At 34.0% G+C, this 14,494-nt stretch overlaps 2 protein-coding genes across 3 annotated transcripts; both read right to left on the minus strand.

Annotated features, from left to right (window-relative positions):
• Window positions 1–16: 16 nt before the first annotated feature.
• LOC105286704 (probable palmitoyltransferase ZDHHC24) lies at window positions 17–1,915 on the minus strand. Its single transcript, XM_011351839.3, has one exon. The coding sequence runs from the start codon at window positions 1,306–1,308 to the stop codon at window positions 469–471; it is 840 nt and encodes a 279-aa protein (XP_011350141.1). The 5' UTR covers window positions 1,309–1,915; the 3' UTR covers window positions 17–468.
• Window positions 1,916–2,541: 626 nt separating this feature from the next.
• LOC105286705 (THAP domain-containing protein 1) lies at window positions 2,542–6,570 on the minus strand. 2 transcript variants are annotated; one of them, XM_011351840.3, is made up of 5 exons: window positions 6,276–6,459; window positions 5,664–5,850; window positions 5,501–5,584; window positions 5,079–5,271; window positions 2,542–2,628 (listed from the first exon to the last, which is right to left on the minus strand). In XM_011351840.3, exons 1-5 carry the CDS (start codon window positions 6,344–6,346, stop codon window positions 2,603–2,605), a joined length of 561 nt encoding a protein of 186 aa, XP_011350142.3. In that variant the 5' UTR covers window positions 6,347–6,459; the 3' UTR covers window positions 2,542–2,602. The 2 variants fall into 2 exon arrangements, with proteins under 2 accessions (XP_011350142.3, XP_019889647.2); XM_020034088.2 differs by lacking the exon at window positions 2,542–2,628 and adding an exon at window positions 2,659–4,360 and having other exon boundaries at window positions 6,276–6,570.
• Window positions 6,571–14,494: the final 7,924 nt, after the last annotated feature.

Here is a 14,494-nt window from a genome sequence, read left to right on the forward strand (position 1 = left end):
AAAGATTTTTAATATACTTTTTAAAAAATTTTATTTTTGTTTGTGTAAAGGGTATCATTAATTACTGTACACATAATTTTCATAATGTAATGTCAAAGAATTGCACAATGATCTATGTATGTAATCAAACAGAATATACAATGTCGTTTATTAGTTATGCATATGGATATTTACAATAATTACAAATAATACTTTTATATTCCACAGCATTATTTGCTCGTGAACATCACACTGTACATATCGAAGAGTTTCTCTTAAAACATATCACAGCTGAGGAGTTAATTTCTTATACTTCAAGCTATGCTTCTTTCAGCTGTTAAATTAGTCTTCATTATTTGAGTCGCTTTGCATAACTTCAACACTTAAATGAAATAATAAAATACAGCAAAAGTAGATAACAGATGCTTATATAATCATAATACTTTGTTCAAACGCTGTTTTATAAAAAGTCACATGACAATCAATTCATTACTCCTTTTTCGAACACAAGTTACGCCACGAGACACCGTCATGTGGCAATTGCGATTTTATATAGGGAACCAGCCATGTCAGATACCAGCGTTCTCCAAGCACCTCCCTAATATTGTTCTTCCACCCTACAGCGTAGGTAAAATCCTTCTTGTTACTCTCATTAGCCACGACGCCCTTGAACACCAGATTGAAGTGATAAAAACACAGTACTCCCGTGTACAAAGTACCCACTACCGATACGACGTACAGCAGTAGGTAGAACTGATCGGTGGAGTTGTCGAAGCCAAGGAAGAAGATTGCCACGGGAAAGACCATTTTAACAATGGACATCGGGAACTCGAAAGGTATCCTGCTCCAGATGAAGAAGTTGCTGTAGCAGAACGCGTAGGCCGCGCCAACGAACAAGTACCACAGGAACATGATGAAGTAGCGATGATTGTGGTAGCCAATGCAGCAGCCGGTGAACACGCAGTGGTGATCTCGCTTCAGGATGCAGACGCCGCAGGTGTTGCAGTGCCACGATCGCGGTGGCGACAGGCACTCGCAGATCGCGCACAGCCGCCATCCGTCCGTAACTTTCGCCGTGCTCACCGGTACTACACTCCTGCCGATGCTGGTGTCGCACAGCACCGTGTAAGTGAAATTGCCGACGATGTTTAACATGATGAAGTTGCCGAGGACAAAGTGCACTGCGTACGGCAGAGTCTGATCCTGGTACAATTCCGGTAGCACTATCCACAAGCCGAACCAGTATATCAGCGGCACTATCGTCAGCACGAAGATCATCGACAGCCAGTCGCCGATAGTTCGTGGCCATATCCTTTTTCGAATAATCATTGTTACGCTCACGTTCTTGTCGAGTTGTATTAATTTCTTTTTCTACTCGCCGGTTGTGTTTTCGTCTGCACTTTCATTACGCTCCGTTACATTCGTCCGTGTTCGTCCATTGTCACCCTAGGACTTCTAGGGAAAAACGACTGGAGAGAAAGTAATCAATGCCACATGAAGTAGATAAATTTGAGAGAGGAAAAATGTGGAGTATGCTATACTACTAGCGCACTCATCTGCCAATAGAAAAATGCAAATTGAGATGACTATAAGGGCGGATTCACACCTTGGCAGAATAGCAGAAAGCAGAAAAACAGAAGCCAATCAGAACTCTCGCGGATAGTCGACAGTTGGCGGAAAGATAGAAGCAGAAAAGCAGAATGTACACTAAGGTGCACATTGAACTATAACCTAACTGGAATGAGCGCTAAGCCGCCATTGCCGTTTAGACAAAGACGACACGAGAATGGGTATTACTGTCCTTCTTCCTCACTTTATACATGGTGGGAATAAAACGCCTATACCTAATGAATTGCAATGAATTAAAAATGACATAAAATTATCAATACTGACAAAAGTATCAATAATGAATAAGATATGATGTAATAGAAATAAGAGTAGTATAAAAAAATAATAGTAATATAAAAGAAATATTCTGAAATATAAGTATTACATATTTATTATATTTACGTATAATGCATAATACGCAAAATATTATCAGGAAAAAGTTTACGAACATAAAATTGATGCTACTTTAAAAGAATTTTAAGAATAGTATTACTATAAAAGATTTTTTAAAAATACAATAAGATACAATAAGATGAAATTGCGTAATAATATAGTATTTCCTAATAACTATAGTAATTATATTACTAACAAGAAGTACTAACAAGAAATAAATTGAAAATTGCTTAGAGGAAGAGAAAGAGAGAATCTTTGTTTCAAAGTAAATTTATCGTCAAAGATATATACGTCACATCTATAGTATTACACATGTCTATCAACAAATTGAAACTTGATATGTTACAAATATAGTTGTTTAAATTGGGATACATCATTGTTTTACGAAATGAAATGTTGCAAAATATTGTAATAAAAAGTTATGTATGGTAGAAAGATAATCAAGAAAGATAACGATAGTAATCAGTATATAAGAAAAACGTTGTTAAAAATAGTATTCATATACATACGACATTTATTAATACATTTGGAAAACAGGTATAGGTAAATATAAAACATTGCATTAATTAATAAGTATTTATTTAATAATTACTGTTTTTGCGCCATGTTCTTCGTAACATACTTACTTATTATACTTGTGTGTAATTGCTGCAATATGAAAGAATATGTTTTGTATTCTTTGGTTAACATTCTTATCGTCTAATCATGCATTTATTGCAATTATTATAAATAATAAATAGTGCAGTATTATACGATAACGTATAATGTAATAAAATTAAATAACATAATATAGGTGATGCAAAAACTATACAGAAAAGCAACTTAAAAACTTAAAACCTAAACGCAACATTATTAGTATTAATAGTAATCACATATATATCACATATAGATTACATACATCACATATGAATCACATATACATATAATATCACATAGTATTGCACGCAAAAGACAAATATTAAGTGAGAAATAAAATTAAACATGATAAAAAAGAATCATGTTATGTAATTTTTGTCTGATAGTGGACCGATCTGCTAACATTCGCAAAGTTGTTTTCTTAGCATGCGTTGCAGTACGAATATTAGTATAAATAGTGCTTAAACTTTTTATCATTTGTATTTCGTGCAAGCTTCGCAAACATCCATGTCTATTATCGGATGTGATGGCTGGAATAATTGTTCTAATGATGATACAAATGTTTGAAGAACAATGCGCACAATTTTATCTTTAAAATTCTTTTTTCCCATAAAACCACATTGAATTTCTACTTTGAAAACTCTTTCAGTGTATTTTAATATTTTATGAACACCATATGAAGGAAACAGTAACCCACCTCTGTTAATAAATGATGTAAAAGCAGCATACTGGTTAATATCAACAAGCCTTTCTTTACTATTTGAATCTTGACTTGTTAATAAAATATTGTGACAATGCTCGCAAGTTAATTTCTTCAACAGTTTACGAATTATAAATCCACCTATGTAATATATAATATTATCCTGAAGTGATGAAAGGGCAATGTCATCTACTAAACTCATTATTTTTTGGATATCACTATTGTCGTCATCTGTACTATCATTAGTGTTATGTAACATAGAACGTCTGCTTGTGCGATATTCAAATACAGATAGTATTTCAGATGTATCACCTATACAATTAGCATTTATAGACGGTTGTACATTATTGCGAAATAATAGTTTTCTTAAAGCCCATTTAAATTGAAGCGCATTAGGGTTATTATTCCAACCTCCACGAGATCTAATACATGAGAAGAACAGTTCGATATGGTCTTGTGAACATTTGTACGTCAAAAAATATGATAGGAGAAGTGTACTGTTAGTAAGTAAATCAGAGGCTAAATTTGTCAAGCTTTTCATGTTAATCAAGAAACCTAACGCAAATGTTTTTCTACGATGATTTAAAATATTCGAATTATCAGTACCAGCCCTTAATTGTTGAATGTACCGTTCGCTTTCCAGGAACACGGTTTGATAATACTGCATGTTATGTAAACGCATTGGACTTTTGAAACCAGTAGCAAATGGATTACGCGAATTCATAATGTCAAACAATCTGTCAAATATTCTTATAAACTCTGTAGTTGCTTCGCTATTGGAAAATTTGGTATAACCATTTAATCTTAAAAAATCTATCGCATCTGCTACTGATGAACTAAGTGTTTGAACAGCCAAAGCAACATTCATCTTTTTTTGGGAAAAATTCACATGCATATTCGATAATGATGTTGCCATTTTCAAATCTTCCTTTTCTTGCAGTTCATGCAATTCTTTAATAAAGTCAAATAAAATTTGACCTTTTGGAGAAATTAAAGGTATTTCTGCAAAAGCGTTGCGGCATAATTTTTGAAGATGATCTGCATCTATAATACAATGAACTCTTATATCACATAAAGGGTGTGTAAAATATGTCAACATATTTTCTGTGGAGAAATTGCAACCAAAGTTTTCAAACGTTTTTATATTTGTAATAGTTCCATCACATGTCAACGACCGTACAGTTACTCCTACTTCAAATAATTTTTCTAAGGCACATATTATGAGTTCACTTTGAAACACAGCCGTAATACTATTTACAAAAAGATAAGCAATAGGGCATTTAAATTTAGTTGTATACTATTAGAAATACTAAAGCTTCTGTAGCAATTTTATTTGTACCGTCAATTGCAGTTTCTTCTAAATCGACATAACCCCAATGTTTATCAGACGATTTATCATATATAGCTTGTGACCTAATAGCCATACAATCAAACATTAAAGCTACGTCTTGTAAATACTGTTTTTCTTTATTGTTTCTGAGAAATTCAAAAATTTCAGATATAAATCCTACATTACAGTTATATGTTGACAAAGATTTTCTTAAGGTTGCTGGACGTGGTAAATGCAATTTAGTGCGCAAAAAGTTATATGCTTTAGGTGAATAGAAGTAAACAGTAAAAGCAAAGTTTCTTATTACAGAAGAATAACTTGCACGATTAACATGCTTTGTAGCATTCTCAAACTCATTACGAAATAATTCTGAAGAAAATTCATTGACATGCTCCTTTAATACATTATATAAATTCTCATAATTATCCTCACAATTATCCTTCTGTTGCGAAATTAACTGTTGCGTGTTGACAATTCGTGTATCTCTTCGTTTCAATTTTTGTTGTAGTAATTGCACTTCTCGACGTAACCTCAATACCTCTTCGCAGTCTTGCAAATATTTTACTGGTGTCTGAACAGAAACTGTCCTTTTTTCAGTAACTGTACTTGTTTCTACATTCATATCCTAAAACAGACAGACTGATAATTAGTTGACATATAAGAATTTCTTTATTTATGTATATATTTTCTCTCACAATTTCTCTCTTTCAAAACAATTCAAATTGTATATTTCATATAACAGTTCTTGTTTTTATATGGATTAATAAGGAAACTTATGTATACATATTATAACTTTATGCAACAAAATTTTCAGCAAATAAAACAAAAACGTTTTTTTAGTATTATGCATAAACCTGATTAAGAACATCCATTGATATTTCAGGCACATTATGAAAATCGTGTAATGTATCTTCTCTTCTTGGAACATTATCTATTGCCTAAAAAGATATCAACTTGATAAATAACTCATAATATAACATGATATGCTGAGATTTACAATAATATAGCCAATCTTACTTGAAAAGTATCTTTAAAAATAGAAGGAACTGCATCCTTTTTTAATCTTTTTATTGCACAGTGCTCTTCAAAAGATTGCGTCGTAAAATGTGCACTACAAATATATTTTGTGCATGTTATTTTTATATTCTTCAACTGTGTAACAGATATCCATTGTGCGAGTCTCTTTTCGTCTTGTAAAGGAAATCTGTTAATAATGTATGAAATTGTAAGGTAATCATATAGTATTAAATAGCATGTAATTATATATATATATATATATATATATATGTATATATTTAAAATGTACACAATGAAAATTAATAGGTCGAAAATGTTGTTTTGGATTTAAAGAATATTTTAGAGTATTATATATTTTCTATATTTTATCATTTAATATGTGAAGCGCAACATTCTTTATATGCATCTTATCTTTTATTGTGTACATTATATTCTGAAACATTCTCTTACAGGCAATTTTACTTTAAAATATAGTGCACATTATGTTTTATAGATTGTTAATAAACGTTTTTTCCAAAAGACACGTTTCAGAACATAACCTAATACACATACATTTTAACGTACGTAAACATTTATTTCATATATAGATATCTATTTATTGTTTTTACTTACGCATGGTACGTGATATTACTATTTGGCTGCCACGTATTTTTACAGCCTGTAACACTACAATTCTTTACCATTGTAACTAAACCTAGTATCTATAACCTATGATTTAACCTATGCTACATGCTACCTATCCAATTGCATTCCGAGATTCACTGGATTCACTGCGCAGCCATGGTTAACCTATCTTACATGGTTGGAAAAGGACAGCTATACCCTGCTTTCACCCTCTCTTTCTAAACGGGTCACGTGACCCGAGAACAATAGCAGTGCTCATTCCAGTTAGTATATAGTTCAATGGAGGTGCATAAATGACTTCCTTTTTCGATGTAAATGGTGTAGATAAGCGCGCCATCTGCGTGGTCGAATGTATGCTTCGCTTATCTACACCTATCTACACCAAAAAAGGAAGTCATTTATGCACCTCAGTGTACTGTCGACTACCAGCGCGAGTTCTGATTGGCTTCTGCTTCTCTGCTTTCTGCTATTCTGCCAAGGTGTGAATTCACCCTAACGTGGAACATTTTATTTTCATTTTATTAACTTCACTGATATATATTACAACTGGATAGCGGATGCCCTATCCCACAGCGTGAATTTTCTGTGCCGATATGAACAGCGCCATGTTGGAAAAAGCATGGCATTTTCGGGCGTCTTCGGTAGCCGTTGCGAGTCGTCGTGTGCGCAGTCGTACATACGCGCAGCTTTGCGAGATATATAAGGCTGGATTCGGGGAGACGCTATTTAGCACTATTTAACGCTGAAAATTTATAGTTATGTCACGTATACTATAGATTGTCAGCGTTACATAGCGCTAATAGCGTCTCCCCGAATCTATCCGTAAATGCATAGTAGGTTAGGAATTTTTCAATAGCTGAAATATGTGCAAAATATATTGTTGAAAATATTGGAAGTTTGAAAAGAAATAATAAACATTGATTGGACAAATATAATGTAATGTGTATATGAAATAACAAAAATGTAAATAAATTAATTGTGTATATAATTACACTGGAGAACACGAATTTTTTGTCGGGCCAATGGCAACTCATTCTGATAGGTTTTTTCCCGTAGAATCCAAATGTGGAAATGAAAATAATGAATTGGCTCTAGTGTTTAAACAAAACGGGGTCAAATGTGCAAAAACCGTAGGTTTTTGGTCATTTTTGAACACCTGTAGAAAACAACGAGAGCTCCTAGAACTTTCTAATTGAGATTAAATGAAAGCTTAAACTTTGTCCTTTTAGGCTATAGATCGAAAAATGAGGTGCCTTTAATTTGGAGTAACAATTTTTTTACGAGCGCGTACCGATTCCGCCACATGCTTTTCTGGCCGCGTGCACTGTTCTCTCCGCTCTCCAATTATTTTATCACTAGCATCCCCTGTCTTCGGCTTCGTCTGTGTTTTTCTACAGTATATTCACCACAAATGTAGCAGAATACATCTGGATGATTAAGACAAAGTTTTCGTAATGAACTCATATTTATACAAACCTTAAATCATAATTCCAATGTTTATACGATGTAAATAAATAAGAATGGTACCTCGCACTTGCAAACACACTTTATGACTCGTAACAAACTCACGAGATGCATCTGCTCATTCATCTGCTCATATATGTGGCGGATCGCATGTGGCGGAATCAGTGCGCGTTCATAAAACAATTGTTACTCCAAGTTAGACACCTCATTTTTCAATCTATAGCCTAAAAGGGCAAGGTTTAGGCTTTCATTTCATCCTAATTACAAAGTTCTAGGAGCTCCCGTAGTTTTTCTACAGGTGTTCAAAAATGACCAAAAACACGGTTTTTTGCACTTTTGATCCCGTTTATTTAAAAAACCAGAGCCAATTTAGTATTTTAAAGGCCAGATTCATGTTTAGCGCACCCAAATTAGTAAAGAATACCCATTCTCTTAAAAACAATCTAAAAACGATAAAATTTTGTTGACCAGTGTTATGTAAATTGAATTATATAAACAATTGTGCACAACAGATGTTGTGTTTAGAGCAGAAAAAATATATTTGAAAAAATATATATACAATTTTTCACTGATTATGAGACAGTGTATTCTCAATTTATATATAATTGTTACAGCATAATTATGAATGATATTAAAATACAACACTTGCTCATGAAAGACAGTCAGTGTTTGTAGACAACGACATCGTATGGCATGGCTTCTGATATCTGAGTATCTCCTTTTCTATTATTTGCAAAAGAACACATGGATTTATAACAATATAATTACATTACTAAATTATTATACATATATAATCACATTTTATGCTATTACAGTCCAGGTAACAGTCTGTGCATTAATACTACTTCTTCTGCTAGTGTCACTACTCCTACTAATAATGAGAATACTAATTATCAAAAGAAATGTAAATATCTTTAATGATAAACATAAGAACAGAATAGAACACTGTTTATAAAAATATAAAAGGACAAAACATATATAAAATTATATAATTATGAACGCAAAACATACATAACATTAGAATAATTATTAAGAAGCAACAGTGTTAAATTTTTAAAGGTATCGCAAAACATAACACTTAATGATTTCGTATTGAGTATCGCAAAACATAACACTTAATGATTTCGTATTGGGTATCGCAAAACATAACACTTAATGATTTCGTATTGTTTTAAAAAATTATTGACTTCCAAATTATTTGTCGAGTTAAATGATGTCGTACTTTCATGTCGATAGCAGCATCTGATGCGGTCTTCGTAATAACAAACATTCGCAGCTTAATGTAGCATTTACAAACTTCTTTCGCTAGCGTGAAAACGTGATTCGAAAGATGTTCGATTGCATCGTCAAAGATATGCTCATTCAACGACGGAAATAAATTACAAGGAGGCTGAAAAACGTCTTGTAATATTTTTGCGCAAAGAACTACTTCAGCATTCCGTTCTCGAAAAGGACTATCCTTATTTCTATTCAAACAATGTCTTAAAACGTTTTCAGCGTATAGACAGATTGTAACGACGCATATGCTCGGAAATATTAGTCCACCTCGCGTCTTTGCCTGAATAAGACTATTCTCCGAAAATTCTGCTACGCTCTGACTGTCTTGAAATAACGCATTTCGGCATATTTCGCACCTCACTAGCGATTCTTTTTCGTCCACTATTTTCTTAACCACCCAACCAGCTATATTCGCGACACAATTTTTAGAAAACGCGGAGAGAGTCCGGTAGTCTGGTAGTTGCCAGTTAAATGCGAGAATTCATTCATGAATTCGTCATTTTCGCTGCAGTGTCCGATTTCCTCATATCTAATCCGTATTTTTTACAGAATCGAACATTATCCATAATGCTGTAAACAGCAGGATCGTACCGATCAATCGATTTTTTCCTTCCACCACCAGAAGGAACCGTTAGTATTTTCGTAGAGTCCATGGCTTCAGCATTACCGTTCGTGGCAATTATTTCGTGCCGAACCAATAACCTTCTGTACGCCGAAACAAATTGCGCACAAGTGGGATTCGGACACCAACCACCGCATCTTCTGATTGCACAAAAAAAAGAGCTCCAAGTGGTCCTGACTACATTTGTACGTTAGTAAGTATTTTAGTTGAGAACCTTCCAATTTAACGTATGTATCGTAAATGCTAATGACGGACATGGCGGCTGTAATCATTCCGACGAATGGAACATACCGTTTGGTATTCTACATTAGTTTGCCCTCGACATTCCTGATACCTTTCAGGTACTCTAACTCGGCCAAAATTTGTGGTCGCCAGATAAATTCATTGGTGGGTCGCAATGGAGCCTTGAAACCTTTTCCGAATGGATTACGCGAATTTAGGAAATCGAAAAGTCTATCGATACAACGTATAAAACGTACCATTGCCTCGCTTCCTTGAAATTCAGATAAACCTAAGTCTCGCGCACAAAACTCGATAGCATCTGCAACACTGCTGCTTAGAGTCTGAGCAGCTAGAGCCACTTTTATCTTCATTTTCCAGTATTGGATGTGTGCGATCTTAAGCCGATTTCCTGCCCGTAGCCCTTTTTGTTCTTGCAAATACGCTAAAGTAGTTATGAATCTCCATTCGATTTTTTTGCCTTCGCTGTCATGCAGTTCTTTTATATCGCCTAAACAGTTTCTAAACAGTTTTAACATATGACAAGCATCGAATATTACATTAACTTTCTTCTTGTTCGAAGGATGCAGAAAAAACGGCTTCGGATCGATGAAATCGAAAGTAGCTCCGAGTTCGCGTACTGTCGCGAAGTGTTGCGATGGACCGTCTAAAGTCAAAGACACTACCTCGACGCCAATCTCGTCCAGACGCTGTAGACAATTCCGTATGAGGCCAGCATTCACCGAAGTATCTATCCCATTCACCAAAAAATATCCTAAAGGAATCTTCCAACTATCATCTATTACAACCGCTATGAAAACTAATGCGTCTTTCGCCAAAGGTATATCATCGCATGTTTCGATTCCTGATCCTACATCTACATAGCCTCGAAGTTTCCCGTCTCGAAGATATTGAATACCTTTCTTAATGCTTATTTCGTCAAGCATCAAGGCAACGATAACTTGCTTCCCGACTTTTTTTTTCTTCTGAGACTCTTTTCTTCAACGCGTCAAAACTTTCGGAGGTGAAACTGGGTTCACAATTGATTGTGCTATACCACGACCGAAGTGCGCTTGAATCAGGCAGAGCGCTGCAAAATTTTTGCCTTACGTACTTATAAACTTTTGGTGAATAGAAATGAAGAGTCATAGCGAATGACCGAATGGCAGGTGGGTATTTTTCGCGAGAAATACCTGTTACTAATTTACCTCGTTGACGCTTAAATGTCGCTTAAACGAAGACCTTTTGTTTGTTTTAGTCTATTCGCATTTACTGCGTACCTTCGCAAAAACTCCGAAACGTCACTGTTAGCGATCGATTCTAGACATGCAAGTCCTGATTCACTTACAGATATTTGTTTCCGCAATGTACGTACTACATCCTTCAAGGAGGTTATTTTCGTTACCATTCGCTTTATCCGTTGCTGGTTTGACTTGTAGTTTTCCTGATGTTTCCTAATCGTTTTGTGGGCCAAGGCAAGTTGTGTCTTCAAGGTTTTAGGAGAGTTCTCATAACGGTGATCGTGCCGCAGCAAATCCCTCGAAACAGTATTTGACTTTCTTTTCTGACGACTGCCTGTTGAGGTGCTTGAGATGAGTTGAGCAGGTACCATGTTTCTCGTACAATCAATATCAATAGTTTCCATCTCCGCATTAGTTCCAACATTCGCCGCTCTTTCTGAATCTGCAGTAGTTTCCATATCAGCAGCAGTCTCGATCTCAACAGTGAATTTCATTTCCGGATCACTTGTAACAATTTCAATTGTTTCTACATCTGCAATGGCTTCCATCTCATTGTCAGTAGCGCTTCCTGAGTTTTCAAAACTTGCAGCTGCAGTTGCTTCTGTTTTTGAAAATAAAACATTCATTTTTTAAATGTATGAAATAGATAACAATTGAAAGTATACATGGAAAACTCTTTAATAACATCATTAAATATAGTGATACGTGTAAAAAGACAACAAGCAAAATTATAATCTCACATTTAAAGAAGTATTATTTGCAATACAGCGATAGAAGAAAATCATTTTTCATTTATGTTTTTTGGAAAAAGGAGATGAACGCAGTATATACATTGTACTTATTACTCTTACCTGTAAGTAGTGCAGGTTTAAATATTGTGGGAACCACAAGCGCTTTCAAGCGCAATACGTTCTTGTCCCATCAGAAACAATTTGGTTCAAAGTGGTCTGAACATAAAATGTCATCTTTCGTCGGAAAGAAATTCTGCAACGGTATTCCAACTAACTATTTTTGAAGCTGTGCTGAGTTTTTAAGAGGAAATCTGTAAATACACAATAGTCAACATAATGACTGCAATTAAAGTAGAATTGATTTCGATTATCGCATCGGATGTCATAAATAATGGTAAAAATAGTTTTCCAACAATTAAAAAGAATCCAATTACAAAAAAAATGTAATACAACAAAATATAAAAGTCAAAAATGTGTAAATCATTGTGCCGTTATATTTTAACATGCTAACAATTGCATGGCTCGAAAGTATCAAATAAGCCATGCATCATTTTTTATTAGTAACAATGCTACATTTACTTACTTGTGAAATGTACGATTGCCTTTATCTTTTTTGTACGGGACATTACAATAGATGCATTTTCTCTGCTGCTGACAATTAACGTCAAACAATGTTGGAATGCTTCCCTGCCGTAGTGTCGCAGTTTCATTTTCTCTTACAACACATTCCATGGAGAAATGTTCGGAACATAATCGCAAATGTTCGAGTGGCTGCTTATTGTCCTGCAGATTCAGATTTTTCAACCAGGACTGCAATTCTTTTGGCCTTTTCGTTGGAAATCTGAATAAAAAGACAAATTTTGTATATATGTATAATCTATAGTAATATATAGTTTATAGTTCAGTCAATTTGTAATTTTCGCGACACATTATCTCATGTACGGATTAACTATATATAGATAAAAAATACAAATACAAATATATATATTAAATTGTAGGTTATGTTGAATAATTTATTATTTTGGTTGTTTTACTTTCACGTAAACATGGTCATGAAAGTAAAACAATAAAAAGTAATACAAAAGTAAAGTAATAAATTATTCAACATAACCTACAATTTAATCGAGTTACTGATTACCACTGATTTATAAATTATAAAATAGATGTTACTTACCGGTGAAGAGATTTGCGTACACCTCTGCTTTTGTCAACGCCTTTTTTACAATAAACGCACTTCATTTTGTCAACAAACAAACAGATGTACGCGCAGGTTTTACGCGGCGATTCACGAACGCTCACGATGGCTTCCGAAGACGTCCGAAAATGCCATGCTTTATCCAACATGGCGCCGTTCATATCGGCACAGGGGGAAATTTTCTGGGGGTCTATTACGTATCTCTTCACGGAGTGAAAATGTGAAAAATGAGCAAATTTACTAGAATATTTATAATTTGATTGGTCAACCCCTAGTGAATTTGCTCACTTTTCGCATTTTCACTTCGTGATGAGATACGTAATCATAGATCTTATATACCTGGATAGGCCTTGTTGATGAAAATCGGGGACCGAGATATCAGAGCGAGAGAGCAATATGTTTTCTGTCCTTCTATTGGAAAAGAAAGACTGCGCAAGCGCGGAGGCGCAGGGACGTAATATCTGATGAAGCATGAGAAATATAATGAAATGATATATTAAAGAATATAAATAAACAAGTATAATAAAAAATCAAGCGGCAAGGGCTTTTACGGCTATTAAACAGATAATTATAAATGATGAAACTGCAGAATTAAGGAAATTGAAAGTGGAATACCTGGAGATATTTTATAGGGATGTAAGAAGGAAGGAATTAGTTTTCCGGGAAAAGGAAACAAGAGAAGATATAAAAATTAATGTATAATTGAGAAAATAAATAGCAAATATAATTAGCATGTTATTTAGTAGTATAATATAAACAATATTAATATAATATAAATACTATTTCTAACTTATAGTATCTATAAACTTAAAGTAGTTTTACATCAAACTTTGTGGGATGATTTTACAAGGAATCAGTCATGCGAAAATAAAATTAATTTAGTTAATTTTTTACGTATTTTATTTGGCTGTTCGTTATTTTCACGTGCTATGTAATTAGAAACAATAAGATTTATGAGCTGATTTCTGTGATTACAATAAAAATCTTGGCCCTGAGAGTGACCTGTAATAATGTCAGTGAAAACAACTGTATTAACTGAATTTTTTACTTTACTTATGAGAAATTGTTTACAATTTCTCATAAATATTGTAGCGGAATAAGCTCGTATAAATCTTTCTGTTATTTTACATATTAAACTGACATCCGACGAAGGCTTAATAATTAAGATTTCCTCTATTCTTTAAGTGCAAAAAAAGATTTGGGGATGTTGCACTTTCTAAATATGGGATACATTCAATTGACATATTATCTTTTTTTTTACTTTTTTAACAACAAAACCCGCAATATATTCGTTTACATCTTCAACGTATTGTGATTTGGAATATCAATGATCGGCACTGTTTCGTTATTGTTATTATTATCTGCACAATCATAAGTGCAGTCATCAACAATGTTATCGGTCGTATTTGATACAGGTAAGATAGACATTGCACCAAGAATAGCACAATTGCCATATT

Source organism: Ooceraea biroi, chromosome 1 (genome assembly GCF_003672135.1).
Source record: "Ooceraea biroi isolate clonal line C1 chromosome 1, Obir_v5.4, whole genome shotgun sequence".
NCBI classification, from domain to species: Eukaryota; Metazoa; Arthropoda; class Insecta; order Hymenoptera; family Formicidae; genus Ooceraea; species Ooceraea biroi.